Raw genomic sequence first — 26168 nt, forward strand, 5'->3', positions numbered from 1 at the left:
TTGTTTTGCAAAGTGCGGCTACTTCTAATGAGTCCCAGACAGTAAGCTGTCTAAGCAAGTCACGTAATCGAACAGAGTTGATTTGCTTAAACTCCTTTGCTGTTAGCAAAGTGCAGAGTACCAGCTGTAATTACAACCTTTGCAAGAGTTATTTCAAGATTTTTATCTGCCAACAAAAGAGATGTATCCAACTCTTCTGCCCACCCAAGATTCTGCAAACTTATGGGAGTGGACTGGAACTCTTATAACCCCAGCAATAGGCCAGCACTTAAGAAGGAAGTATGAAAAAAAAATCAAAGAAATGGCTCCAGGTTGCAAAGGAATTCTATTAAGTAATCTCATTAAATTAATTTACCTGCTCTCTTCTAGGTTGGAGTTGGGGTTTTTCATCTCCATCAAGGCACACCCGAATTTCTAAGGGACAAAGAAAAGAAAGAGGCTTCCCATTAGGGCCACGGACCCCTCAAAAATAATTTAGAAAATGTGCAGCAGGCTTCAGGCAGTTGTTATCCTCCTGCCGCTAATTAAAAACTTCCTGTCATTTCTCCAGCATTCACAGCAACCTAAAGGGGGTGGGGGGTGGGGCTGTTTTAAGAAACAGATTGATCAGAATGAATATAACTCTTAGAGCAGCTGCAAAATTATTATTTTTTCTTCCCAGGTCTGGAATTTTTTTTAAAATTTTTTTGAAAAGACCAGCTTTGCAACGGTCCAAAATGATTTTTTCAAAACGTGCGCTTAGTGCAGGGGTGTCAAATTCAAGGCCCGTGGGCTGCATCCAGACCATGGGGTGCTTAGTTCTGGCCCACAGGGCTGGCCTGGAAACAGCAAAGGACTGGCCCGCGGTGCCTCTGCCAGCAAAAATGGAACTGGGTGGTGTTTTTTTTTTGCATGTACTTCCCATGCCCCGTTTTCAGCCATGATGGCCTCCTGCAGCCCCTCTGCCTTTTCGCTGGCAGAGGGCTAGCGAAAGAAACTAAAAAGAAAACAAAAGGAGAAATGTTTGCATTTGAGCATGCAAGAAGGGACAGGAAGGGAGAAAGGGAAAGAGGAAAGGTAAAGAAAAAGAAGGGAAGAGGGGAAGAGAGCGAGGAAGGAAAAAGAAAGGAGAATGAAGAGGGAAGGAAAAAAGAAAAGGAAGGAAAGAAGTAAGGAAGGAAGATTATAATGAGAGTGAGGGAGGGTCTCAGGGAAGTCCTGCCTTAGCACTTGGCCACCACAGCCCCCCCCCTCCCAACACGAGTGACGTCATGCCCACCTTGACCACGTCCACCCCCGGCCCTCCGAGGTCAAACACAACCCTGATGCGGCCCTCAATGAAATCGTGTTTGATGCTCCTGGCTTAGTACGTATATCAATGTTTCCCATTCTTAAGAAGTGTGGACTTCAACTCCCAGAATTCCCCAGCCGGCCATGCATGACAGTCCACACATCTGAAAGATGCCGAGATTGGAAAACATTTGACCAAAAACCAAACAGAGACCATCAGCACATTGTAAACTGTGTTTAGCGTGCACCTCTGGGCAAGTCGGTGCATTTTGCCAGTTCAGCTTATCGGGTGAGCTGCTGGCTCGACATATTGCATAAACCTAAGAAATTAGGTCAAAGCAGTAACCCAAATGAAATATAGCTGTGCAAAAACAGCTGGAGAAGGGCTGGCCTAATTATCGAAGGTGGCTTTAATTCAGGAGTCCCCAAACTTGGCAACTTTAAGGCTTGTGGACTTCAACTCCCAGAATTCCTCAGCCAGCTTATGCTTGCTGGAGAATTCTGGGAGTTGAAGACCACAAGTCTTAAAGTTGCCAAGTTTGGGGACCTCTGCTTTAATCCATTTCGGTATGGATTAGGCAGAATCAGCTGGTTGAAATAGATGCAATTCGGTGGCTACCAGAGGTGGTATTCAGCTGGTTCTGACCAGTTCTGGAGAACCGGTAGCGGAAATTTTGAGTACTTCGGAGAACCAGCAAATCCCACCTCTGACTGGCCCTGCCAACCCCATCTCTTCTCCACCTCCCATTGAGTCCCAGCTGATCGGCTGGGTCTCCTTTGGTTGCCCTGCACAGGAAAATGGAGCAGGAAAGCAGGTTAGTGGGATGGGGAGGGAATGGGGATTTCGCAGTATCGTTCCCCTGCCACACCCACCAAGCCATGCCTACCTCTCCATTCTCCGGAGGGTCTCCATTGCCGAAGGTGCTCGTGACCACCAGAACCAGGGTCTCATGTTCCAGGTGAACGGTGTCATACTCATCCATCGACATCACCTGGAAAGAGAAAAGTGGTAGCTTCAGAAGAACGAGCTTTGAAAGCCACCAACGGCAACTGATCAGGTGGCCTCCAGAAGTTGCAGTTGGTGCTGCATCCCTGGAGGTTTTCAACAAGATACGTGAACAGCTGTTTGTTCAGAAGGGTATGAGGGCAGGGGGCCGGATGAGAAGACCTCCATCGCTAGCATTCTGTAACTGCAAACATGCACCGATATGGACATTTGTGTGCGACAGTTGGGCAATTGCCTTTTTCTTCCCAGGAGTCCTTGGGAGTCTAAAAGCACAAAATCGCAGAGAAAGGGCTGCCAGATGGCGACATGCTATTTAAAAAGTAGCTGGCTGCCCTCTGTCACTTCCCTTTTTTCCCCTTATGATTCAAAAGGCCATTTTTTAAAAGCTCCATTTGCGCCTGCAATCTTTTCTTTTGCCTGTCAAATCAGGAGATCCAAGCAGTTCAAATAAGCATAAAGATTTATTGCAAGCGTAAGCTCTCTACAAGAATCTGAACCACTAACAGTCAAGGGAAATGAGCGGGAGATAAGAAGGAAAATTCAAGGCGGGCTGGATTTAGGTCTCTTGTGGGAGCGAAGGGACTCGTGACTGATGATGCCTTTGACCCCTCCCTCAGTCTCAGCCTGGTCATCTCCTACATCGCCAAATGAAACAAGCGGTAAAATTCACTTCGGAGGAGATGCAAACTAACTCTGGGAATTGAGAGGCATTGAGACGGCATTGTTAACATTGCAGATGCTTTTAATTGATCTAAACAATTAATTAAACAATCTCAAAAAGGATGGTTGCCCAAAACACAACGTGTGGATTTTCAAGGCTGGTCTGGGAGAGTTTTGTATTTCAGACTCAAAGAAATTTGGGGCAGCTCTGAACTTGTTGGGAATGGCAGTGTTTGTTGGGCCACTCACTCTTGTAGTCTCTGGTGATTGCTCAAGCAAGTTGAGATGCTTACCTTGGCGTCAAAGGCATGCTTGAAGATTTCACACAGCGTTTTTGCATAGACCTGGGATTTCCCTGTTTCTGTGGCGTAGAGGATGGTGGCTTTGACTCTCTTCGCCATTGCTTGTCCCATCAGCTTTGCGGAGAACTTGACCGCTCTGTGCGGGAGATGAAAAGGAAAAAAAAATTATGGCTTTGGAAACGTCTCCTGAGCATTATACCACTGCACTGGTGAGGCCACTCTTGGAATACTGTTGTCAGACTGCCCACAACTTGAACCCCTAACTAAAAATGATCCTTGGCTCCATTTAATGAGAAAGGCATAGTTTTATTAGAGATCAAGTGTACTACACCAGTGATCCCCAACCTTTCTGATGCCGCGGCCCGGTATCCCCAACCTTTTATGGCGTGGCCCGGTACCAGCATTAGTTGGCGCTGCCATCTTTTTGATGAAAAGTGCTTCCGGTGACTTCACCGAAGCATTTTTTCATCAAAAGATGGCGGTGTTAGCGCCGTGAGCTTTTCCAGGTAGAAATGGCTTTCTACCCAGAAAAGCTCACCGGAAGCACTTTTCATCAAAAAGATGGCGGCGCCCAGCAAACCAGCGGCCCGGTAGGACTTGTTCCACGGACCGGGACCGGTCTGCGGACCGGTGGTTGGGGACCCTGTACTACAGCATTACATAGCCAGGACTGAGAAATGCGTGCCAAAATCCCTAATTTCTACTCCCCCACCCTGTTTATTGACTCTCATTGGCCACCACAGTGTAACCAACCAAGTCCATGCAAGACGTTTTCATAACAGTCAGTCCAAGTGCAGTTTGGTATGCAGCTCCCTTTTTCTTCTAGCTGGGTGACCTTGAAGCAGCATCTCAAGAAAATACAATTTCTACTTTCTATTTCCCAAGCATTCCTCCCTTCATTCCCCCTCCCCATAGTTCATGGCAGTCTGTCACTGCACAATTGCCTCTGGTTCTTGTCACTATGATACAAAAAAGATGTTGAGACCCAAAGAACTGGAGCAAAGAAGAACAACGGAAATGATAGGGTCAAAGATCAAATCATCTTTTGACCTCAGCATCATGTCACAGTAACAAGGCTGAAAGGAGATGGAATCAGGACTGAAAAGTAGACAGGGCTGTTGAATGACACTTCAATTCAATTTAAGCTAAATCAATTAAAAGCCGTTCTGTTCATTGTTATCTACAAATCAGATTACAGTTTGTGAATCCCACAAAATCCAGATCAGATTTCTGAGCTTATTCAAACCATTAATTCAATGAATGAAATCAAGCTGAACCATTGAGGTGATTCAGAGAGAAAAAAAAATATCGCACAGAGGAATCGAATTACCACACTGGTTTGGGAGTTGCTCAGTTCGATGCATTGAATCACTCGAAGGGATAAATTCAATATTTGAGCTTCAAGTCCAATCTTTGCACAGCCTTTTCTAGTTACATTTCCTCCTCTTTGTCAGGTTAAACTGAAGATACTCAACCAGGATTTTCAGGGTTTGGGTGTCATCCGTGAGATGTGCAAGGCTAGTAGGCTGCTTAAAGTTTTAACGGCATGTCTAAAACTATGTTACACACAGGGAAATGTAACGGTATAACTTCATACTTACTTAGCTAATTTTTTAAAGCCAATTGCTCTCTTCTTGGTGGGGGTGCCATTGACCCCTTTCCAGATGTGTGTGTTCCAAGGGTCAGGCTGGGAGGAGAGAGAAAGAATCCCAGTTAAAAGAGAAGAACTGAGTCTGAGGACGAAGTCAAGAATTTACCATGTCCAAACGTAGCTTCAATAGCTTTTCTGGGGTATTGTTCAGGAGTTGAATTCTAAATCATATGTGTGTCACTGCACCAGACTTAATCTGGCCCTCTTGAATTAACTAGAATCAGTAGGATGAGTCTAGGGTCACACAATAGGCTGAATCATGAACTAATTAAATTCTAACCATATGCAAAAGGGATGGTTTTGTATTAACATATAAGTCACCAGGAGTCCTAACCAGGCAACCATTTCATTCTGTTAACTGTATATAATAATTGTTTTTTAGTTACTGATTTGTATCTTGCGTTTACTGTTTTTACAAGAAGTTCAAGGTGGCAAACATATCCAACACAACTCATATTTTCCCCACAACAACCCTGTGAGGTGAGTTGAGCTGAGAGAGAGGGACTGGCCCAAAGCCACCCAGCTGGCTTTCCTAGCTAAGGCAGGACTAGAACTCCCAACCTTCTGGTTATTGGCTCAAAGTCACCCAGTTGGCTTTCGTGGCTAAGGCAGGACTTGAACTCATAGTCTCCTGCTTTCTAGCCTGGTGCCTTAACCTCCAGACCAAACTGGCTTTCTAATGGTGCTTTGTTCTCTCTTGCCCCCAAATGTAGTCTTAAGTGGCTCAAAATTTGTGTAACCTCAGTATTCTGGTCAACGGACTAAAAATGCTTCTTGCAGAAAATTCCACAGTTCACTTATATAGAGCTGGCCTCTTATGTGCTGGAAGAGGACTGGTGGCAAATCTTGAGAAAGGGGGCAGGGCTTAAAAAGGGTCCCTGGCTTGGTAGGTAAGCCGGAGGCTTCTGGAGCTTTTCAAAGTCCCCGCTGGCTGTGCAAAATTTCTGGCAAGAGTATGGAAGAACATCAGAGCAGACTTTTCCTGGCAAAAAAATATGATTTTAAAATTGGGAGAATGTACAGTCCCCTCCAGCATTTCCACAGCCGAATAACGGCCACAGCTCTCGCCATAATTAAGTGCAAATCCCATCAGTCTACATCAATTCCCTGCATAAATTTAGTCTCTGCCAGCGGGAAAGGCCTTCTGCACCCGTTTCAGTTATTAATTTCAGCTTTCCCTAGTAATTTTAGTTTCCTGCTAGGAAACTTCTGAGTGCCTTTGCAAGGGCTGCCCTCTCTCAGCTATAGTAGCCCTCCCCAGTCCCCATCCTGGGGGTACAAATTTTATTTACTTATTGATGAATGCATGTGGCCACCACCTCAAGCAAGTGACTCTGGGTAGCTAACAAGAATAAAACCAAGTTTTGGTTGTATGCTACCAGTGGTGGTATTCAGCCGGTTCGCAGTGGTTCTGGTGTACCAGTTGCAGAAATTTTGACTAGTTCACAGAACCGGCAAATACCACCTCTGACTGTCCCCGCCCACCCATTCCCGCTGTTACCTCCCCTATATTCCCTTGTTTTTTAGCTTGGCTGATTCGCGCGGATTGCTGTGCCTCAGCCGAGATAAAAACCAACTCATCTCACCAGTGTTTGGACAGAGCTCGGTCTTTGAGCCCTGCGTGCGCGAAGCTCACAAAGAACGGCTTAGATAGAACCGGTAGGAAAAAAATATGGAAACCCATCATTGTATGCAGCACCCATTTTCATCTTTTTTCCATAAAACAAGATTTTCAGAGCCATCAGAACATGGCATGTCATTGCATCCAAGAAGTCACTCCCACCATGGATGACCCCAATATTAGGTAGTATCAGCTGCTTTGATTTCGCCACAAAGTATGGCCACACTTGGAACATGGCATCCAGTTTTGGTCACCACAATATAAAAAAAGATGCTGGGACTCTGGAAAGAGTGCAGAGAAGAGCAACAAGAATGTTCAAGAGGCTGGAGACTAAGTCGGATGAAGAATGGCTGCAGGAATTGGGTATGTCTAGTTGAGTGAAAAGAAGGTCTAGGGGAGATATGATAGCGGGGTTGCCAGAACAAGAGGTGAGTCAAGGTATTCCCCAAAGCACCTGAGGGCAGGACAAGAAGCAATGGATGGAAACTAATCAAGGAGAAAAGCAACCTAGAACTAAGGAGGAATTTCCTAATGATGAGAACAATTAACAGCTTGCCACTAGAAGTTGTGGGTGCCCCATTGCTGGAGACTGTCAAGAAGAGACTGGACAGCCACTTGTCTGGAATGGTATAGGGTCTCCTGCTTGTGAAGGGAGTTGGACTAGATGACTTCCAAGGTCCCTTCCAACTCTGTTATTCTATGTTCTTGTTCTCCATCCCCAAACATCAACTGAAATCTGAACTGAACTGGCAGGTGAGGAAACGGTACCTGATACTCAAAGGACGGTGTAAGCCTGTAGTTGAGCATTTCCTGGTGGAAGACAGGGGTGATGCTTCCAGACATGGGTGGGACAATCCATACCCAGTCAGCCGGACAACCTCCCCGGCAACGGTATTCATTCTCCATGTGTTTGATGAAGGACTCGGTGGCCGAGTGATGATCCACAATCGTCACCTTGTCACTCTGTAGAGAGAAGGAGGACTCGATAAGTGGCAGGAGATCACAAAACTACATTTACCAAACAAATGCAGGAAACAAACTTCCGAGTCCAATTCAAGGTGTTTATGGAGAGTCTCAGTTATCCGGATATGTGGTTGCCCAAAAGTGCTTTTTCAAAAGGTGACTGGACTGAAGAAGAATTGAAGAAGCTTCTTGGATGAGAAGCAAAATGTCTTCCAAAAAAACAACAACAACCCCAAAGTCCAGTTGCCTTTTGAAAAAGCACCTTCGGGAGAATTCAAGGTGTTGGTTATTATAATCATATATTGTTCTGACCCAGCTCCAACAAACACAACAAACCATCTGTGGTTAAATCAATGATTCCTTTATTAGGAGCATCAGCGGCCCTTGCAAAAAGTACCTCTCTCACACACAGCAGGCTAACAGCAGGCTGTCCGATCTATTCATCTCCGCCCCCTGCCTTTTATCCCCAGAGCTAGGGTGGGTTTCATTAGAAGTGGTGGCTCTTCCGTCCCAAGGACCAGCCCATAGATTTCCTCTGCTCTCCTCTCCTCTGCCTTCTGGGCATCCGCACATCAGGCACTGGGCCCAGTTGTTCCTCCTCTTCCTCATCAGCCATCTCCAGACCTGGGGGCTGTTGACTCTCCATCTGAGGGCTGACGGATGGCCCAGGTTCTGCCTCCCTTCTCTCTCCTTCCCTCCCTCCCTCTCTCTCTGTCCGTCCCTTCCTCCCCTCCTCTCTCTCTCACCACAGGCTAATAAGTCTGTCTAGCAGGGAGATGAATAGTTGTCTGCCACATCTATTCATCTCCGCCCCCTGCCTTTTATCCCCAGAGCTAGCAACAGTGGCTCTTCCATCCCAAGGACCGGCCCATAGATTTCCACTGCTCTCCTCTCCTCTGCCTTCTGGGCATCCACACGTCAGGCACTGGACCCAGCTGTTCCTCTTCCTCATCAGCCACCTCCAGACCTGGGGGCAGTTGATTCTCCATCTGAGGGCTGATGGCCAGCCCAAGCTCCACTTCTCTCTCTCTCCCCCTCCCTCCCTCCCTCCCCCCCTCTCTCTCTGCCAGCTCCATTCCCTCTTCTTCCCCCTCGGAGCTCTCAGGTTGCCCCGATGTTGACTCTGACTCCCACGCCTTCTCCTCTGATTCGGCTGCTGGAGGGGCTGGCAGCCCCCAGGCCACAACATAGCTGTAGTTTCACTTAGCGACCAGGTTGCCCATCTCAATTACGGTCAGTAAATGGGGATTACCTTTATAGGATTCCGAAGTTTATGTATTTCTAACAAATGGCTATTGTTTTATGAAATTATCTGCTGGTACCTGAAAACTGTACAGGACTGCAATGTTGATTTCCACTAGTGCTTGATCCTTCCAGAGAGATGAAGTTTTCCGCATGTCTAAATTCATCTTTTTAGCCACTTCCTGCAATGCACAAACAACACAGGTTCATCACAATTAGATGTGAAATGACACTTGGGCTGGGTGAGAAATTTTTAGTAAGGTGGCTAGAAAAAAGGGCAGCCTTATCAGTGCAGTAAGTTTTTAAAGAGACAAAAAAGAACTACCGATTGTGGTTTTGGTTTTGGTTATAGATATTATTAAGCAATATTCTCCTCCTCAATCTGATTTCAGCTAGATTGTTAGAAAATCATTTTTAACAGCTACAACAACAACAAAGCCATTTTTGTACTGTATTTGCTTACTACTTTCTTCAAAGAATCTGGACGTCCAAAATTTAGTTATCTAACTTCATCATTCCTAAATTTACATCTAAGGTGGAACTAGAGGTAGCTTTGTTTATCCGCTGCAGCAAATGTTGTTCCTGTTGCTTTTTGAATATCTAAAACTATCAGAATCATTTACTGAGATGGACAGTTATAGAAATGAAAGGAAGGAAGGAAATAAGAAAGGAAGAAAGAAATCAGACTTGCAAGATCCTGTAAATGTAGTCTTACAATAAAGTGGAATTAGCTCACCCGGTTGCATTTTCTGTCTGGTCTACCTAGGAAGACTAAAATCAACCTTGCAATTTTTTTCTGTCTCTTTTATAGTGTTAGGGAAGTTCCTTTCTGAGTTTCTTTCTCTGCCTATTATGCAGTTGAAGGCTACTCCCTCTCGTATCTGATCCATCCCTTCCACGTCCCAAGGCCTTTCTCACACACCATTAGAGGCCATCGCTAGTCTTTCTACTCTTGCAACCTCCTTGAAGGGTTTCAAAGATCCAGAAGCATGATTTGAGAGAGAAGGGCTACCTCTAGGATGTTGTAACGAGAGCTGTCACAGTAATCCCGGACTCCGATTTCGGTCCCCATGTACCAGCCGCTGAAGGGGCATGCAGAGAACTCCAACCCTCCAATCTCCAGCAGCATGTTAGAAACAGCTGGTAAGCCATACCATTGAAGCTCAAGGTCTTTAAACCACTCGAATCTGTTAAAGGAAAATAAAAATAAAAAGCAGGAACAACTAGGACAACGTCCGCTACAAAAGCTTACTCTACTTGAAGAACATCTGGTTCAATTCTGAAGAACATTGTCTAGTTCTGGAGATCATTTAGCAATCAATGTGTCAGTCAAAGAACTGTGGTGGCGCAGTGGTTAGAATGCAGTATTGCAGGCTAATTCACTGCCCACTGCCAACAGTTCAATTCTGACTGGCTCAAGGTCGACTCAGCCTTCCATCCTTTCGAGGTGAGTAAAATGAGGGCCCAGATTCTTGGGGGCAATATGCGGACTCTGCAAACCACTTAGAGAGGGCTGTAAAAGCACTGTGAAGCTGTATATAAGTCGAAGTGCTATTGCCATTGCTATCAATCAATTATCAGTCCCTCATGTTTTGAGGCTCACAGCAAATTCCATGCCTAGGGATTGATCTATAAAGGACATCATCCTAAGGTAAAGGTAAAGATTCCCTTCGCATATATGTGCTAGTCATTTCCAGCTCTAGGGGGCGGTGCTCATCTCCGTTACAAAGCTGAAGAGCCAGCGCTGTCCGAAGACGTCTCCGTGGGTCATGTGGCCGGCAGGACTAAATGCTGAAGGTGCACGGAATGCTGTTCCCTTCCCACCAAAGTGGCCCCTATTTTTCTACTTGCATTTTTACATGCTTTCGAACTGCTAGGTTGGCAGAAGCTGGGACAAGTAATGGGAGTTCACTCCGTTACGCGGTGCTAGGGTTTTGAACCGCTGAACTGCCAACTTTTCTGATTGACAAGCTCAGCATCTTAGCCACTGAGCCACCACGTCCCTACACATAAGTAAACTACAATGCACAATAAAAAGCCAAAGAGTAAAGGAACCACCTTTAAGTTGGGTAAGAACTGACAGGGGGAAATGAGAAGTGTTTTCGACACATGAGAAAAGATAGGTTAATGGAGCCCTATCTTGAATGTCCCACAATATAATTAAGTTTGGGAACTCACCACCACTTGATGTCAACTTAATGGGACCCAAGAACACAGGCATTTGGACTTACTTGGGATGTCTAATGGGGACTTCCAACACTAACTCAGATGGGATCTCAAAAAGCTCAGGATCATTCCCATTGGCCTGGAGAAGGAGCGGTAGGATGTCGAATCGGCCATAGGGGGCTTTCCACCCTTGCTGTTTGCAAATCTGCACCCAAAGGAAAAAAAATGTAGGTTTATCTTATTTTATTTATTTGATTTGATTTGTCAATGACTTACAAGATAATAGGTATAAGTACAAACATGAGTAAGAATACAGGAAAAAGGGATGAATAAATGGGGACAATAGGACAGGGACGGGAGGCACGATGGTGCACTTATGCACGCCCCTTACAGACCTCTTAGAAATGGGATGAGGTCAATAGTGGATAGTTTAAGGTTAAAGGAGTGGAGGTTAGAGGATGTAACAACAGAATCAGGTAGTGCATTCCAGGCATTGACCAGTCTGTTGCTGAAGTTGTACTTTCTGCAATCGAGTTTGGAGCAGTTTACATTGAGTTTGTATCTGTTGTGTGCTCTTGTATTGTTGCGGTTGAAGCTGAAGTAGTCATTGACTGGTAGGATGGTGGATAGCCATGCAACAAAACATAGATGCAAAACGTGAAGTCTACCAACATCTGTGTTGATCTGCAGAATGACCTTAAAGTGGCACTTTCTTTGCATCTGGGATGTTGGGGACGGTGGAACCTGAACTCATGGTCTCTACGTTGCTAGCTTGGTGTTGTACACACTAGATCAAACTGGCCTTTTTCATAACTATTACCAAGTTTTTCATAACTACTACCAAGACTCTACAATCAATTTGCCGCAGAGAGTCCAATTTTATTTTCACGTGGCTTGGCAGAATCTAAATCAGTAGAAAAACCAACCAACCAGGATTCACATGCACCAAATTATATTCTATTTAATGTTCAGTAGTGAGCCCTGTTGGTTGTCACGGGGCACTTCTGTTCAAATTTTGCACGGTTTCCCCTGAATAAGCTTCAAATGCTCATCATTTATGAAGTGTTCAGTTGCTAAAAGAAGCTCTGGAATAAGCATGAAGGATCGTGTTAATTGGTGTCAAGCAGCCATTAAAAAAGCCACACACAGTGGTTGCAAAATCGAGTTGATAAGATGCTGGCGACGATCAAAACAAAAAGATTACAATTAAGCAGACTTGGATTCAGAAGTGTTTTTTAAAAACACATGCAGTCATATTTTTTTTAGCCTTTCGGAGTACTCCAGATGAGAAGCACAACTGAGTTCTAATTATTAGTTCACAACTATGAGTACATTTCTCCTCCTCCTCTCCTCTCCTCCTCCTCTCCTCCTCCTCTCCTTCCTCTCCTCTCTCCTCCTCCTCCTTCCTCCTCTCCTCCTTCTCTTCCTTCCTTCCTCCTCCTCTCCTCCTCTCCTCTCTTCCTCCTCCTCCTCTCCTCCTCCTCCTCCTCCTCCTCCTCCTCCTCCTCCTCCTCTCTCCTCCTCCTCCTCCTCTCCTCCTCCCTCCTCTCCTCCTCCTCCTCCCTCCTCCTCCTCCTCCTCCTCCTCCTCCTCCTCCTCCTCCTCCTCCTCCTCCTCCTCCTCCTCCCTCCTCCTTTCTCCTCCTCCCTCTCCTCCTCCTCCTCCCTCCTCCTCCCTCCTCCTCCTCCTCCTCCTCTCCTCCTCTCCCTCCTCCTTCCTCCTCCTCTCCTCCTCCTCTTCTCTTCTTCCTCCTCCTCCTCCTCCTTTCTCCTCCTCCTCCTCCTCCTCCTCCTCCTCCTCCCTCCCTCCTCCTCCTCTCCTCCTCCTCCTCCTCCCTCCTCCTCCTCCTCCTCCTCCTCCTCCTCCTCCTCCTCCTCCTCCTCCTCCTCCTCCTCCTCCTCTCCCTTCTGAAACAAATCCCTTTTTCTTATCTGTGATCTGTTTTATATACCAATGTTGAGTGTGCATCTCCTCCTTCCTGTCTCCTAAGATCATTCTCACAGACCATTACAATAATTCAATGGATTTTTCCACCACAGGTATGCTTATAGGATTCTGTACGTCCCTCCATGTCATGCACAAACCTCAGTCAGCTCCACATTGGCTGGGTCACCCAAGATGCTGCCGTCCGGTTGCTTATAGCCAGCATAACGGATGAGTTGGGAGTTCCAGACTCGGAAATCATGTTTGCCATCAGTCCTCTGGGGGAAGATAGTGATGGCAGACCTGGGAGGACACGAGAAAAAGGGGGTAGAGTTTTAACATTCCTGATGGAAGGAAAGTGACTCTGTGGATTAGGCTTAGCCAGGTGATCCACAATCATAAGGAAATTGAGGTCTGTTTTTCTTAATGCCCTTCATGGCCTGACCGGACTGAGAATGTCAAGGATGCCAGGCAAAAACTTTCAGCTGGGCGTAGGGACAACACCACATTGTCAGGACCATGGAGAGTTCCATATAGGATTGATTCTTACATGTCTGTTTGGTGCAGCTGCTGAATGAATGAATGAATGAATGAATTCTTTATTGGCCAAGTGTGATTGGACACACAAGGAATTTGTCTTGGTGCAAATGCTCTCAGTGTACATAAAAGAAAAGATACATTGATCAAGAATCATCAGGTACAACACTTAATAATAGTCATAGGGTACAATAAGCAATCAAATCATACTAGGAAACAGACAATATAAATCGTAAGGATACAAGCGACAAAGTTACAGTCATACAGTCACAAGTGGGAGGGGATGGGTGATAAGGACTGATGAGAAGATTAATAGTGATAGTAACACAGACTTTGTAAATAGTTAGACAGCGTTGAGGGAATTATTTGTTTAGCAGAGTGATGGCATTCGGGGGAAAACTGTCCTTGTGTCGAGTTGTCCTGGTGTGCAGTGCTCTATAGTGTTGTTTTGAGGGTAGGAGTTGAAACAGTTTATGTCCGGGATGTGAGGGGTTTTAAGTCTTTTGCTTTATAAAGTTGCACTCAGAGGCTGCAAACATCTCTGTGGAATTTTCCCTACATCTGCAGATAAGAAGACCCTTAAATGTTTAAGCAAAATATTTAAAAAATGCACCCACCACAGAGAAGCTGACCTTCAAATTGTTTGTATGTTTTAATGTTCACAAAAGGCTTATCCGTGGGTAATCCACTTTTCATAATATTTTGGTTATGTATGCAAGTAGATATGGGATACACTACACACACACACAAAACTCAACCAGGCTAAACATTTGCTACCTCTGAGTATTTGGGCAAATGCCGTAGAGTAGATATTGAAAAGTTATCTATGTCTCTGCGACGGAGGATGTCAAGGTTTTAAGACCAAGCGTGTCCAACCTTGGCAACTTGAAGACCTGTGTACTTCAACTTCTAGAATTGAAGCATGGCTGGCTGGGGAATTTTAAGTGTCGGAAGTCCACAGGTCTTCAAGTTACCAAGATTGGACACCTCTGTTTTAGACAGTCTCGTTTGGTTCTGCAAAACGAATTGGAGCTGTATCCCTGGAATGTCTTGGTTTGCTTGAATGTGGAGTTCTTTTGTTTTTGTTTTTCTTTGCAAATAGTGTTAAGCTCATTTTAGCTCTTACCGTACTATTTTTCTTTTTTTTTTTTCATCTTGAAATTAAAGGAAGCCTGGTTTCCAATTTACAGCAATTACAGCAATTGAACAACTCTGCTGGAGACGCGTTGGGAGAGGGAGGTAAAGAAGGGGACATGAAAGCCACCGGCAGCCATGGGTCTGTAAGGTTACTACCTCTTGTTCTATAGGCCACTGCAGCTCCTCTGGAATCCTTTGTACACTGTCAATTCGAGTGGAAAATCCCTTCCATTTTAGATTAGAATGGTTGGATTTTCATTTTGTTTTTTATTTTATTTGTTTGCATCATGCCTTGATTATTTTTACAAGTAACTTAAGGTGGCAACCATGTCTACCCCACTTTCTTCCTCCTAGTTTCCCCCACGACAACAACCCTGGATGGACAGACAGACAGACAGACAGACAGACAGGCCCAACCAGCTTTCATGCCTAGGGTGGGACTACAATCCACTGTCTCCTGGTGATTGGCCCAAAGTCACCCAGCCAGCTTTTATGGCTAAGGTGGGACTTGAACTCATGCTCTCCTGCTTACTAGCCTAGTGCCTTAACCACTAGACTAAACTGGCGATGGGAGATTTTAACTTGCTGCGTTTTCTGCTGAGCTTCCCAGCTCAGGTAAGATAACAAAGCAGGCCTTGGTCCAGTGCCATCATGCCATTTGCGCATGAACACACACACACACACACACACACACATGCAAACATGCACACACGCACACAGGCACACATACCTGAGGTTCCCCTTGTTCGTGGCATATTTGATGTGGTTGCAAATGTAGTTGAACATGCCATGAGCTGTGGTACAGTCCCGGGCATCAAAAACCTGGAAAGAATTCAAACAGAAGAGTTGGAATTGCGATCTAAGGAACAACAAAGACAACGAAGGCCCGGGTTTGCTCTTGAAGAAACAAAGATAGTGTGTAAATGTATGCGTTAAATCGTACGTTTGAAATCTGAATGGCTGTCATGTCTACCAGCAGAAAGATTTAATTTCTCCAGATACGGAAGGCAGGGTTAGACTCAAAAGGTTTTAAGATCCTGAAGGGCCAATTAGAAAAACTGTGTAAAAGAAGGAAAAAAATTGACAGTTCTTCCACTTTATATCTGGAGCTGGCTCAGAAAATAAAACCCTAATAAACCCTTAAGCAGGCTTAAAATGAGTTCAGTTATTCAGGTACGGGGAGAGAGGCTCGGTTTTCGCATGTAAATCTCTCGAAAGCACTTTATTGGAGATTAAACATTTGCGCAGAAAAGATGTTTGCCACTCCGACATGCCTCCAGTTCAGGAAGATTTCTCTTCCTTTCGGTTTATTGAAAAGAAACGTACGGGGCAGGCGTAGCTGCTTGCAAAAATCCTGAACTTAAAAATATTTGGACAGCTTGTTTTGAATCAGGGCCCCCTCAAATCTTCTGGGAGAGTTTGACTGGAGCCTTCGGCCTCCTTGCAGACTTCTTAACTGCATGCCACTTTGCCAAGAATCCTCATACCTGCTCAGAATAATCTGTACTTGCCGAAGTACATAAGCACTTTAGCTGGCCACGCCCATGAGTTCCTCACCTGCAGCTTGGACCACTGGATTCTCCCCACGCAACGAGAGGCGTTGCGCCATGCGTGCTTAGCTCCATAGATCAGCTCCGTATCACGCAACTGGTAGGTGTCCGTAGTTTCTATCTCTTTGGTGACTTCCACCAGCCTTTCCATGTGAGCTTTCGAGCCAGACCTGTCGGGCCAGAGGGAAAAAAAAGAGGTGAGCCATCATTCATGCCATCGTGGTGGGCACAGTGGACTAGCACAAGGCAGTCCTGCACCAAGCAAAACCTTTTTTCTCCAAAGGAGAACAGGCAAAGCTGGCAATTATCATAATCACAATTAGCACAAGGAGATTCAGAATTAGAAGAATAGAGTTGGAAGGGACTTTGGAGGTCTTCTAGTCCAACCCCCCCCAGCTCAAGCAGGAGATGTTATACCATTTTAGACAAATGGCTGTCCAGTGTCTTCTTAAAAAACTCCAGTGATGGAACACCCACAACTTCTCAACATCAAGAAGTTTTTTCCTTAATTCTAGCCTGGATTTTTCTTTGATAGGTTTCCTTCTGGTCATTCTTGTCCTGCCCTCAGGTGCTTTGGAGAATAGATCGCCCCCCTATTCTCTGTGACAGCACCTCAAGTACTGGAAGACATCTATCATGTCATTTCTAGTCCTTCTCTTTATTAGACTAGATGTTCCCAATTCCCATAATCATTTATCATACATTTTAGCCTCCAGTTCCCTAATCATCTTTGTCGCTGCTCTCTGCACTCTTTCTGGAGTCTCAACATCTTTTTGGTATCATGGTGACCAGAAAGGGATGCAGTATTCCAAGTGTGATCTCCCCAGTACAAAGCAGTGCTATCCCTTCGCGCAATAATATATAATTTTATGTATGTATGTATGTATGTATGTATGTATTTATTTATTTATTTTATCAAGCTATTATAAGATAACAGGTATAAGTATAAACATAGTTATGAATACGTGAAATGGATACATATAAGAAAAATAAAAAGAAACAATAGGACAGGGATGGTAGGCACGTTGGTGCGCTTATGCACGCCCCCTACAGACCTCTTAGGAAAGGGGTGAGCTCTAAGGTGAAAGTTTTGGGGGTTTGGGGAAGAAACCACAGAATCAGGTAAAGTATTCCAGACATGGACCACTCTGTTTCTGAAGTCGTATTTCCTGCAATCAAGTTTGGTGCGGTTTACCTTGAGTTTGTATCTATTGTGTGCTCTTGTATTGTTATGGTTGAAGCTGAAGTATTCATTGACAGGTAGGACATTGCAATATATAATTTTATATACTATATTTAGATTGGACTGAAGGCGGTGTAGTTCTAGGTTTTCTAGGTCTAGAATTTCAAGTCTGGTGGCATAAGGTATTCTGCAACGAGTAGAGGATTCTATTGGAAATTCTCTTGCAAATTTAGCTTCTTGGTTTCGTCTAACTCTGGCTACCTTCAAAACACCTTCTAAACACTCATTAACATGGGGAGAGAAGATTCTGAATGTCCAGAGATGCTTCTTTTCTAAGTGGTGCTTTAGGTCAAACAAATTTGCTTTACTAATGGCTTACCGGGAGGGGCTCAGAACACCGAAGGAACATGCCGTAATATTTCAGTTCATCTCAAGGCTTTTATCAACAATTCTTTATCCTCTTTTAATGTAAGAGCAATTCGTTGGTTGAAAATAAATACAAGAAGAACTAAAAGCAATATTTGCCAGATGAATCATAATAAGCACAATGAGAAATCCATCCGAAGCATCAAGAATAATGAAGTACTTTATCTCCAGTTTTTCAGACAACATTCAACTCCTTATTTATGGAGCTAAATCCTCATTCCTTTCTCCGGAAAGTTATCCCAACCTAGGGGTCTCCAAACTTGGTAACTTTAAATCTTGTGGGCTTTAATTCCCAGAATTCACCACCCAGCATGGCTGCCTGGGGAATTCTGGGAGGTGAAGTCCACAGGTCTTAAAGTTGCTAAATTTGGAGACCTCTGTCCTACCCAAATGTGTTCTGCAGAGGAGAGATAATATTTTACCAAATTAAGGGCAGATTTATGCCAGACTGATATAATTAACCAGGAATATCCTACTTGCCATCTATTTTAAAGACCCATCCTTAATTTGTAAGTAGCCACCCATAGCAAATGGGACAAGTTGGTGCAGGATTGCCCATGGTCAAATACCTTGCAGAAATCATGACAGTTCCTGGGGCAAAATTCTCTGCTCCAGGATTTGCAGAGGCCCTCAACTTACCTCTTGATGGAGGAGTAGTACTGGTCAATGAATTCTTTGGCGAGGAGGAGGAGCTGATCCTTTGTCCGGACTTCTTCCGGTTTACGGACATGCTGAGAAGGCATCATGATGGAGCCCATGCAGATCTGTTCACTGCAAGGGGTTACCTGAAAAGTAAGAGGTAAGAAGTGGAAAGGCACCTGGTCAGGATTCCATTCACCCGTTGAAGGAGTTCAAAGAATACAGTGGATGTGCAGCAGATGCTCCAGGGAAGGGTGGGATTCTACTGGTTTGGACCAGTTTGTGTGCAAATCGGTAGTTCCGTCGAGCATCTGGCCCCTTCCATCCACTCTTGCTCTTTCCTGTGCTTTATTTCCTGTTTTTTTTTAGCACAGCTGATTCACTGGGGATGCAGCAGAAGGTAAGCAATTGAGTTTAGAATGGGCTTTTTAAAATGTAGAGCACACACACGAAGCTCACCGAGCAGGTTGTTACACCAGTTGAATCGCACCACTGGCTCCAGGGATGGAACAAGTTCAGAGACAAATGTTTATTTATTAATTAAATTTATATGCCGCCGTTCTCACTGCCGTGGGACTCTGAGGGGCAGAGACATGCTCTGAATCGCATTCTGGGGAGAGAGAAGTTCCCTGAGGATGGAGTCCGAATCTCTGGTCCTGGTGACTGAACCCGATTGGATTCTGCAACAAGTCATGTGGTTTCTGGGTTTATAAAAACAGGAGCATTGATGGCTAAATGAACCGTTTGGCTAAATTAAAAGAATGAAAAGGAAAGAACAGCTTTGCTTCTCCTTGGAAACCACTTCTGGATTTTGTGCGATGATGGAGATGATGGTGATGAGATGCTTCTAAGAAGGAACTAGCCGAGGTGGCTAAAATGAACCGCTTTAATCAAAAGAAAGAACACATCCAACTTTGTTTCTCCTTGGAAACCGCCTCTTGACTTTGTGCTTGAGATGGTGGGGGGAAAAAATGAAATGTTGGCTTTGGGTTTTGCTGATTGCACAGGTTTGTTGTTAGAAATAGCTAGTAAATATAAAGAGCGTAAAAGTAAAAAGTTGAGCTGTGATATCATTACGTTATTCTACTGCACTAAAAAGAGTCAACAGAGGTTTTCGTTTTTTCTCCTTTTCCCTACACCTTTTTCTTTCCTCCTTTCACACTATTTTTTCCTTTGGATTTTATACTTTGATGAGTTTCATTTAAAAAAAAATAATAATAATCAGAGAAGCCTCTCAGAGGCAAAATCTTCATGCTCTTAGAGTTTCTTTGGCTGCCTACGAAATATAAACCACCTGTATCTGCAAGAATCACACTGCAAGAAAACAGTCTCTCTCGCACGGATATTATGAAAGAGAGAGGGAGGGAAAAATATATCAAAATTTCTATTCTGCTCTTTCCCCTATTTGATTTTTTCCTTTTTAAAACTGGAATGTGGAAATCAATGCTCCTTTTGTAACTTTTCTTCCGGCGGTGGCTTTCTTTTCTGCACTTTTTCCTCGCCCCAGTCCCTTTTTCTTGAAAAGCAAGAAATGCGATTCTAAAAAGCATTCCGCACTATACATTTTTATGAAAGCTGTGTGAGATGGGTGGCTTTTGTATCTTTCTTTCTTAATGATCTACTCCGGGTGGAATTTGCCTGCTTCGCAGCTGCTGCACCCTAGATGGATGGTTTTTAAATGGTGCCATCCTTTGCGACCTTCTTATTTGCATCTTAAAAAGACCTTAGCTACAAAATAATAATAATGCCTTGACGATCACATCTTCCCTAGGTCTACGTTCCCTCATTTATTCGTGTTTTCTTTTTCGCTCCCGGTTTCATTACTGGTGTTTTGCTCATCTATCGCACATGTGTGCTCAGGCGCATTGACTGAACGGCAAAGGAGCATTTTTCTGCGAACAGCCGCATATCATCAAGCATTGAGTTTCTTTGTGGCTGACATTCTTCCACGTGGCACCATCCGAAAGAAAGAACCTTGATATGAATGGCGGGAGGATAGACGCTCGCATTGAATTGCCACTCTGCAGAGGTTTATCTACACACAGGAGAATAAATACGACAACCGGAGGTGGGGAGACAAAGTGCAAATTAGTCACTTGGCGATTCCAGAATGAAATATTCAGACATTTTGATGAAGAAGGCTTGAATTCAGAAAGGAGGAAACGAAACACACGGAGGGAATGATCAAAGAAGGAATGGAAGAAGTCAAACAAGGAATGATAATTGTTCCCGTTTGCAGTTCTATCCAGAAAAGAACATAATTAATAATGGAGTTGGAAAGGACCTTGGAGGTCTTCTAGTCCAACCCTCTCAAGCAGGAGACCCTATACAATTTCAGAACAATGCTTGTCCAATTTTTTCTTAAAAACTTCCAGCATTGGAGCATCCACAACTTCTGGAGGCAAGTCATTCCCATTAGTTTATATTGTTGTCACTCTCAGGAAATTTCTCCTTAGTTCTAAGTTGCTTCTCTCCTTGATTAGTTTCCATCCGTTGCTTCTTGCAATGAATAGACAGTGTAGACATTTGCTTTGAAAACCTTTCGCTCCTCATGCCCTCCAGACAAGATCTGATCTCACTTCTGATGCTCCTTGGACCATTTTCCCATCATGTTTTTTTGAAGCGGTGCCATTATGGGAAATTTAATGGGTGATGGATTCCACCATCCACTAATACTGCTGCAGCCAACGTGCCCAACACTGAAGCTTGTGTCACGCCTCATGATGCATCTGAACAATATTACAATAACTTCAAAAAGTAGTAACTCAGTTCTCAGGGGCTGATTCCCTTCTGTTCCAATTCTGCCCATCAGACTTCTCTAACTCTGTCCTAAAGAATCGTTTGAGTGTTGGGACCAGGTTGAGGCATTTTGGCCTCTGTAGTACAGTAATAAAGTTAATCCTTGACTTATCACCATTCGTTCAAAAACCCAGGGCCTCCCACATCCACCAATGTACCACAGGCTCCGAATAACAACCACAACAGGGAAAATCGGGATTTTGTGGGCATCTTAAGAGCCACAATGGCATATGACCATAATTCTGGGCTACAGTACTAGCAATAGCATTTAGACTTGTATACTGCTTCACAGTGCTTTCCAGCCTTCTAAGCGGTTTACAGAGTCAGCTTCTTGCCCCCCAACAATCTGGGTCCTCATTTTACCCACCTCAGAAGGATGGAAGGCTGAGTCAGCCTTGAGCCAGTCAGGATCAAACTCCTGTCAGTGGGCAGAGTTAGCTCACAATACTGCATTCTAACCACTGTGCACCATGGATGGATGGATGGATGGATAGATGGATAGAAGGAAGGAAGGAAGGAAGGAAGGAAGGAAGGAAGGAAGGAAGGAAGGAAGGAAGGAAGGAAGGAAGGGAGAAGGAAGGAATAGCAATAGCCCTTAGACTTGTATTCTGCTTCACAATGCTTTACAATCTTCTCTAAGCAGTTTACAGAGTCAGCCTCTTGCCCCCAACAATCTGGGTCCTCATTTTACCCACCTCGGAAGGATGGAAGGTTAGCCCTGTCAAGGTTGGAACTCCAGACTGTGGGCAGAATTTGCCTGCAGTGCTGCAGTCTAAGCACTGTGCTGTCGGGCTCCATTGTGCCACTTGGTTGTTAACTCAAGGATTACCTGGACCACCTCCCCCATCTTCTCCAGTCAACCTTCCTTCTCACTAAGGAAAAAGTCTGCAAACTTGGCAAGTTTAAGACTTGTGGACTTCATCTCCCAGAATTCCTGAGCTAACATGACTGGATGAGGGATTCTGGGAGTTGAAGTCCACAAGTCTTAAAGCTGTCAAGTTTGAAGACCCCTGGTCTAAAGTTAGTTGCAATCTTTGAGAATGAACCCTAGTTGCCTTGAACTGGCTGCTTCACTCCATTGATAGTAGAGCCCTTGAGAAAAGCTTGTTTCAAGGAGGTCCCCTTGGAAATGGACCCTAAACCTTTGGAAGAATCCTCAAGCAGCATCTCACTTACCATGGAGCACTTCAAATGCAAAGTGTCATTGAGCACAGAGCCAGTTTCCCAGTTCTTCACTTTGGCAAAACGCGGGCACTTGGAAGGGCTTCCGTTCACCACATTTTTGGTAGGCGACTGCTGGCCAGAAGGGACCTGAGCAAATAAGGATAGAAAGAGAATCATGATCTATAGGAGATAGTTTGGTCCAGCCCAGCTACTCAGAAAGAGGTTGATATCAGGGTTGGGGAGGTAGAGCAGATAGGCAAGCTCCTTGGGATGAGGGTACGTGTGCAAATGTGGAAGCGGGTGATGGATCCATTTGTGAAAGGGAGGTCTCAACCAGTTACCAAACCCCCAACTAGTTCCTCACCATCCTGGAAGGATCTTCATGGAACTCCAAAACATTCCTGTAAATTAATATGTTTGTGTGTGTGCTTGTGTGTTGGAATTTGGATAACTTGTGGTCTGTCTATCTATCTATCTATCTATCTATCTATCTATCTATCTATCTATCTATCTATCTATCTATCTATCTATCTATCTATCTATCTATCTAATCATCTCTATCTATAATCCATCTATCTATCTATCTATCTATCTATCTATCTATCTATCTATCTATCTATCTATCTATCTATCTATCTATCTATCTATCTATCTATCTATCTACCTCATCTGTTTATCTACCATCTATGTCTCTTCCTATCATCTATCTATCTATTAAGGGGTGTGCATAAATGCACAATCATGTCATCTATCTATCTATCTATCTATCTATCTATCTATCTATCTATCTATCTATCTATCTATCTATCTACCAACCATCTATCTATCTGTCTAACATCTCTGTCTGTCTGTCTGACTCTCTCTCTCTCTCTCTCTCTCCCTCCCTCCCTCCCTCCCTCCCCCCTCTCTCTCTCTAGCTATCATATTTAGAAATCACCCCTTTATCTCACAGAGGGACCCAGCTATAATACGATGCCGGAAGGAAATTCGGGGTTTCTTCTCAAGCTCTTTGCTCTTCCAGACTAGCTGTTCTAGAGGGCTGCGGTGTCTGTCACCGTCAAGGTTACAAAGATTAAGACTTTGCGAGTGTGGGTGGAAGCACTGCTGAAAAAGGCAGAGAGCAAAGAATTGCCAAGGGGGTGGATTGTCAATCAGAGGCAGAGTGCATGCTTCACAATTGCACATGATCCCAACTGTTTTCCTCATAAAGGTAAAATTTCCTTCATGTCAAGCTGGGGATTTCAGGAACTAATCCATATAATTTTCTTTGCAACTGTTCAGAAGTAGTTGACGCTTGCTTTCTTCTGGTATACAAGAAATCTACTAGCTAATATTAGAAATCTATTCCAGTTCTGACTAGATAAAACCTATTTAACTTCCCAATCCAGATCGGGGCTGCTCAGTCGTGGTCAGCCTTCCAAGGTAGCTTAGGCAAGAAACACACTAGCTCTATTTTTATTGTAAACTTGCATTAACCCAAACTTGCAAGTCTGAAAGTACATTTCACCCCTCATTTCGCTTTTACAGTCCTAGAAAGTAGGGAGGATCCCTTCTGAGGTGTTTTCCATTCTTTCTGCGCGCTCAACCTCATCGTATCTGACCTTTGCTTATTCTACGGCTCTTCCACCTGTCTCCCAAGGTTGCTCTCACATACCATTACATTTCTTTTGTATCAGTTGAAGTATCTCTTCTTCCCCCAATATCACGCCTTCTTGATGTTTTGGGCCACAGCTCCCATCATCCCATACCACTACGCGGACGCAGAGGTGGTATTCAGCAGGTTCTGACCCGTTCTGGAGAATTGGTAGCGGGAATTTTGAGTAGTTCAGAGAACCGGCAAACCCCACCTCTGACTGGCCCCGCCAACCCCATCTCTTCTCTGCCTCCCATTGAGTCCCAGCTGATCGGCTGGGTCTTCTTTGGTTGCCTTGCACAGGAGAACGGAGCTGGAAAGCAGGTTAGTGGGGTGGGGAGGGAGTGGGGATTTTGCAGTATCCTTCCCCTGCCACACCCACCAAGCCATACCACGCCCACCAAGCTATGCCACACCCACCAAGCCATGCCAACAGAAGCGGTAATAATTTTTTTTTAAATCCCACCACTGGGCTGAGAAATATCATACTGGGAAGGAAGATGAGCTAAAAGAGTGACACAGGAAACTTAATTTCCTAAATCCAATGTTTCCCTAAAAGCAGAACGTGAAGCCAAGGAACAACCATGCTGGATTTTTGCCTGCTTGCCCAACTCTGCTTGTTTTCTTTAAGAATCTCTGAATGTTTCTTGTTCACTTTCAGGTAGGGATTCATGTTTCCTCTCCTTTCACAAATGTTGATAATCTAAAACCTGCATTTACCAAGGTGAACACTACAGAAACCCTGGGAAATGTTTCAAGGGTCCAAAAAAATGGGGAAGTGGTTCCTTTCCCCCCATCCTGTTCATTTTACTGTGCAAACAGGGGAAGAAACATGGCACGCAATGTTGTGTTTTGGCTGCTCAGGGAAAAAAAATAGATTGGGGTCAAAAGGTAGAAAATTTATTTAAGGAACAACCAGGAAGAAGTGATCACTTACAGGAATTTCCCCTCTCTGTGTGAGAAAAAAAAAAAAACTATTTTTGAACACACTGTTCCTCCTTCCATGCGCTCCCTATAGTCTTGAATTGAAAACATGGCACAGGTAGCACAGCCAAAATGGGCTAAATTGGCTAAAACTTCACGGTAAGTCTTGTTATTATTATTTTTTTTAAAGAAAATCCAAGAAGCAGAATTAAGATGCGTGGAAGAAATCTTGCACAGGTGACACAAACACATAGCTATGGGCTTCTGAGTGGGGTGGGCATTTCCAAAAAGTGGTGCAGATTGGATAATATGAGCCAAAGAAAACGAGCAGATTTGCAGAAACTAATGAACAAGGATTGTAATTTGAATATTTAAAAAGCTATTTGCCTATTAAGAAGTTCTTTGTATATTAAAAGCAAAGAATGTTTTATGACACTTTAAAAACTAATCCATGTATTCAAATCCATGTATCACAGTATCCATGTATTCAAAGAGAGAGTCAAACTATTCCCCAAAGCACCAGAAGGCAGGACAAGAAGCAACGGGTGGAAACTAATCAAGGAGAGAAGCAACTTAGAACTAAGGAGAAATTTCCTGACCGTGAGAACAATTAATCAGTGGAACAACTTGCCTCCAGAAGTTGTGGATGCTCCAACACTGGAAGTTTTAAAAAAAGATATTGGATAACAATTTGTCTGAAATGGTGTAGGGTTTCCTGCCTAGGCAGGGGGTTGGACTAGAAGACCTCCAAGGTCCCTTCCAACTGTGTTATTCTATTCTATTCTATTCTAAATCAATGGGAATATATGCATTTATTGAACATAGAACCTGTTCTCTCTATTCTGCCTTCGTCACACTGCAGGGTTCACTCCACAGTTTAAAAAGGACATTGATAAAGTAGAGTATGCCGAAAGAAGACAAAGTAAATTGAAGTTGGAGGATTAGGCATTTTAGCCTGGAGGAGAGAAGGCTGTAGAGACAAGAGAACTGCCTTCAAGTAGGTGAAGGGCTGTCATGGAAGAAATGGGGTAGAATTATTCAGGAAACAAGACAAGGAACAGTAGGTTTAAACAAGGAGCCGGTTTTAGTTGGGTGTAGGAAAATATCCCTAATGGTCAGAGTTGTTTTACAAGGGAAGAGGCTCTATCGTGGGATGGTAGATTCTCTTCCATGGAGCCCTGGAAGATCTTTGATCAGGAAAGTTTTATTATTAGTAGATTCTTGCACCGTGCAGGAGGGGGTAGCTTAGATGATCTCCAAGTTCCCTTACATTCTATGATTTCTGTAGTGCAGAACATTTCCCCCCTGCATTTATAAAAAAAAACAGTTGACATTTCCATTTTGCTCCGAAGAAAAACTTCATCCTTCTGCGA

The 26168-nt window shown here is 44.2% G+C and overlaps 2 protein-coding genes across 4 annotated transcripts in view; one reads left to right on the plus strand and one right to left on the minus strand.

The window, feature by feature from the left end:
• The window catches only part of NOS1 (nitric oxide synthase 1), a 107768-nt gene that overhangs the window by 26732 nt on the left and 54868 nt on the right, over nt 1-26168 (minus strand). For all 3 annotated transcript variants that reach the window (XM_087942811.1, XM_087942812.1, XM_087942813.1), the window contains exons 4-16: nt 22251-22385; nt 18276-18421; nt 16035-16197; nt 15208-15299; nt 12965-13106; nt 10946-11085; nt 9727-9901; nt 8795-8896; nt 7278-7472; nt 4839-4924; nt 3229-3373; nt 2157-2261; nt 356-414 (exon numbers count right to left, since the gene is read on the minus strand). In XM_087942811.1, coding sequence (XP_087798937.1) covers nt 356-414; nt 2157-2261; nt 3229-3373; nt 4839-4924; nt 7278-7472; nt 8795-8896; nt 9727-9901; nt 10946-11085; nt 12965-13106; nt 15208-15299; nt 16035-16197; nt 18276-18421; nt 22251-22385 — 1685 coding nt within the window. The remainder of the gene's footprint in view (nt 1-355; nt 415-2156; nt 2262-3228; nt 3374-4838; nt 4925-7277; nt 7473-8794; nt 8897-9726; nt 9902-10945; nt 11086-12964; nt 13107-15207; nt 15300-16034; nt 16198-18275; nt 18422-22250; nt 22386-26168) is intronic.
• The window catches only part of RFC5 (replication factor C subunit 5), a 352752-nt gene that overhangs the window by 22719 nt on the left and 303865 nt on the right, over nt 1-26168 (plus strand). The window lies entirely within an intron of this gene.

The sequence above is a fragment of the Notechis scutatus genome, chromosome 13 (genome assembly GCF_049901735.1).
Source record: "Notechis scutatus isolate UNSWTSFEM ecotype Mainland chromosome 13, rNotScu1.2, whole genome shotgun sequence".
Taxonomy (NCBI): Eukaryota; Metazoa; Chordata; class Lepidosauria; order Squamata; family Elapidae; genus Notechis; species Notechis scutatus.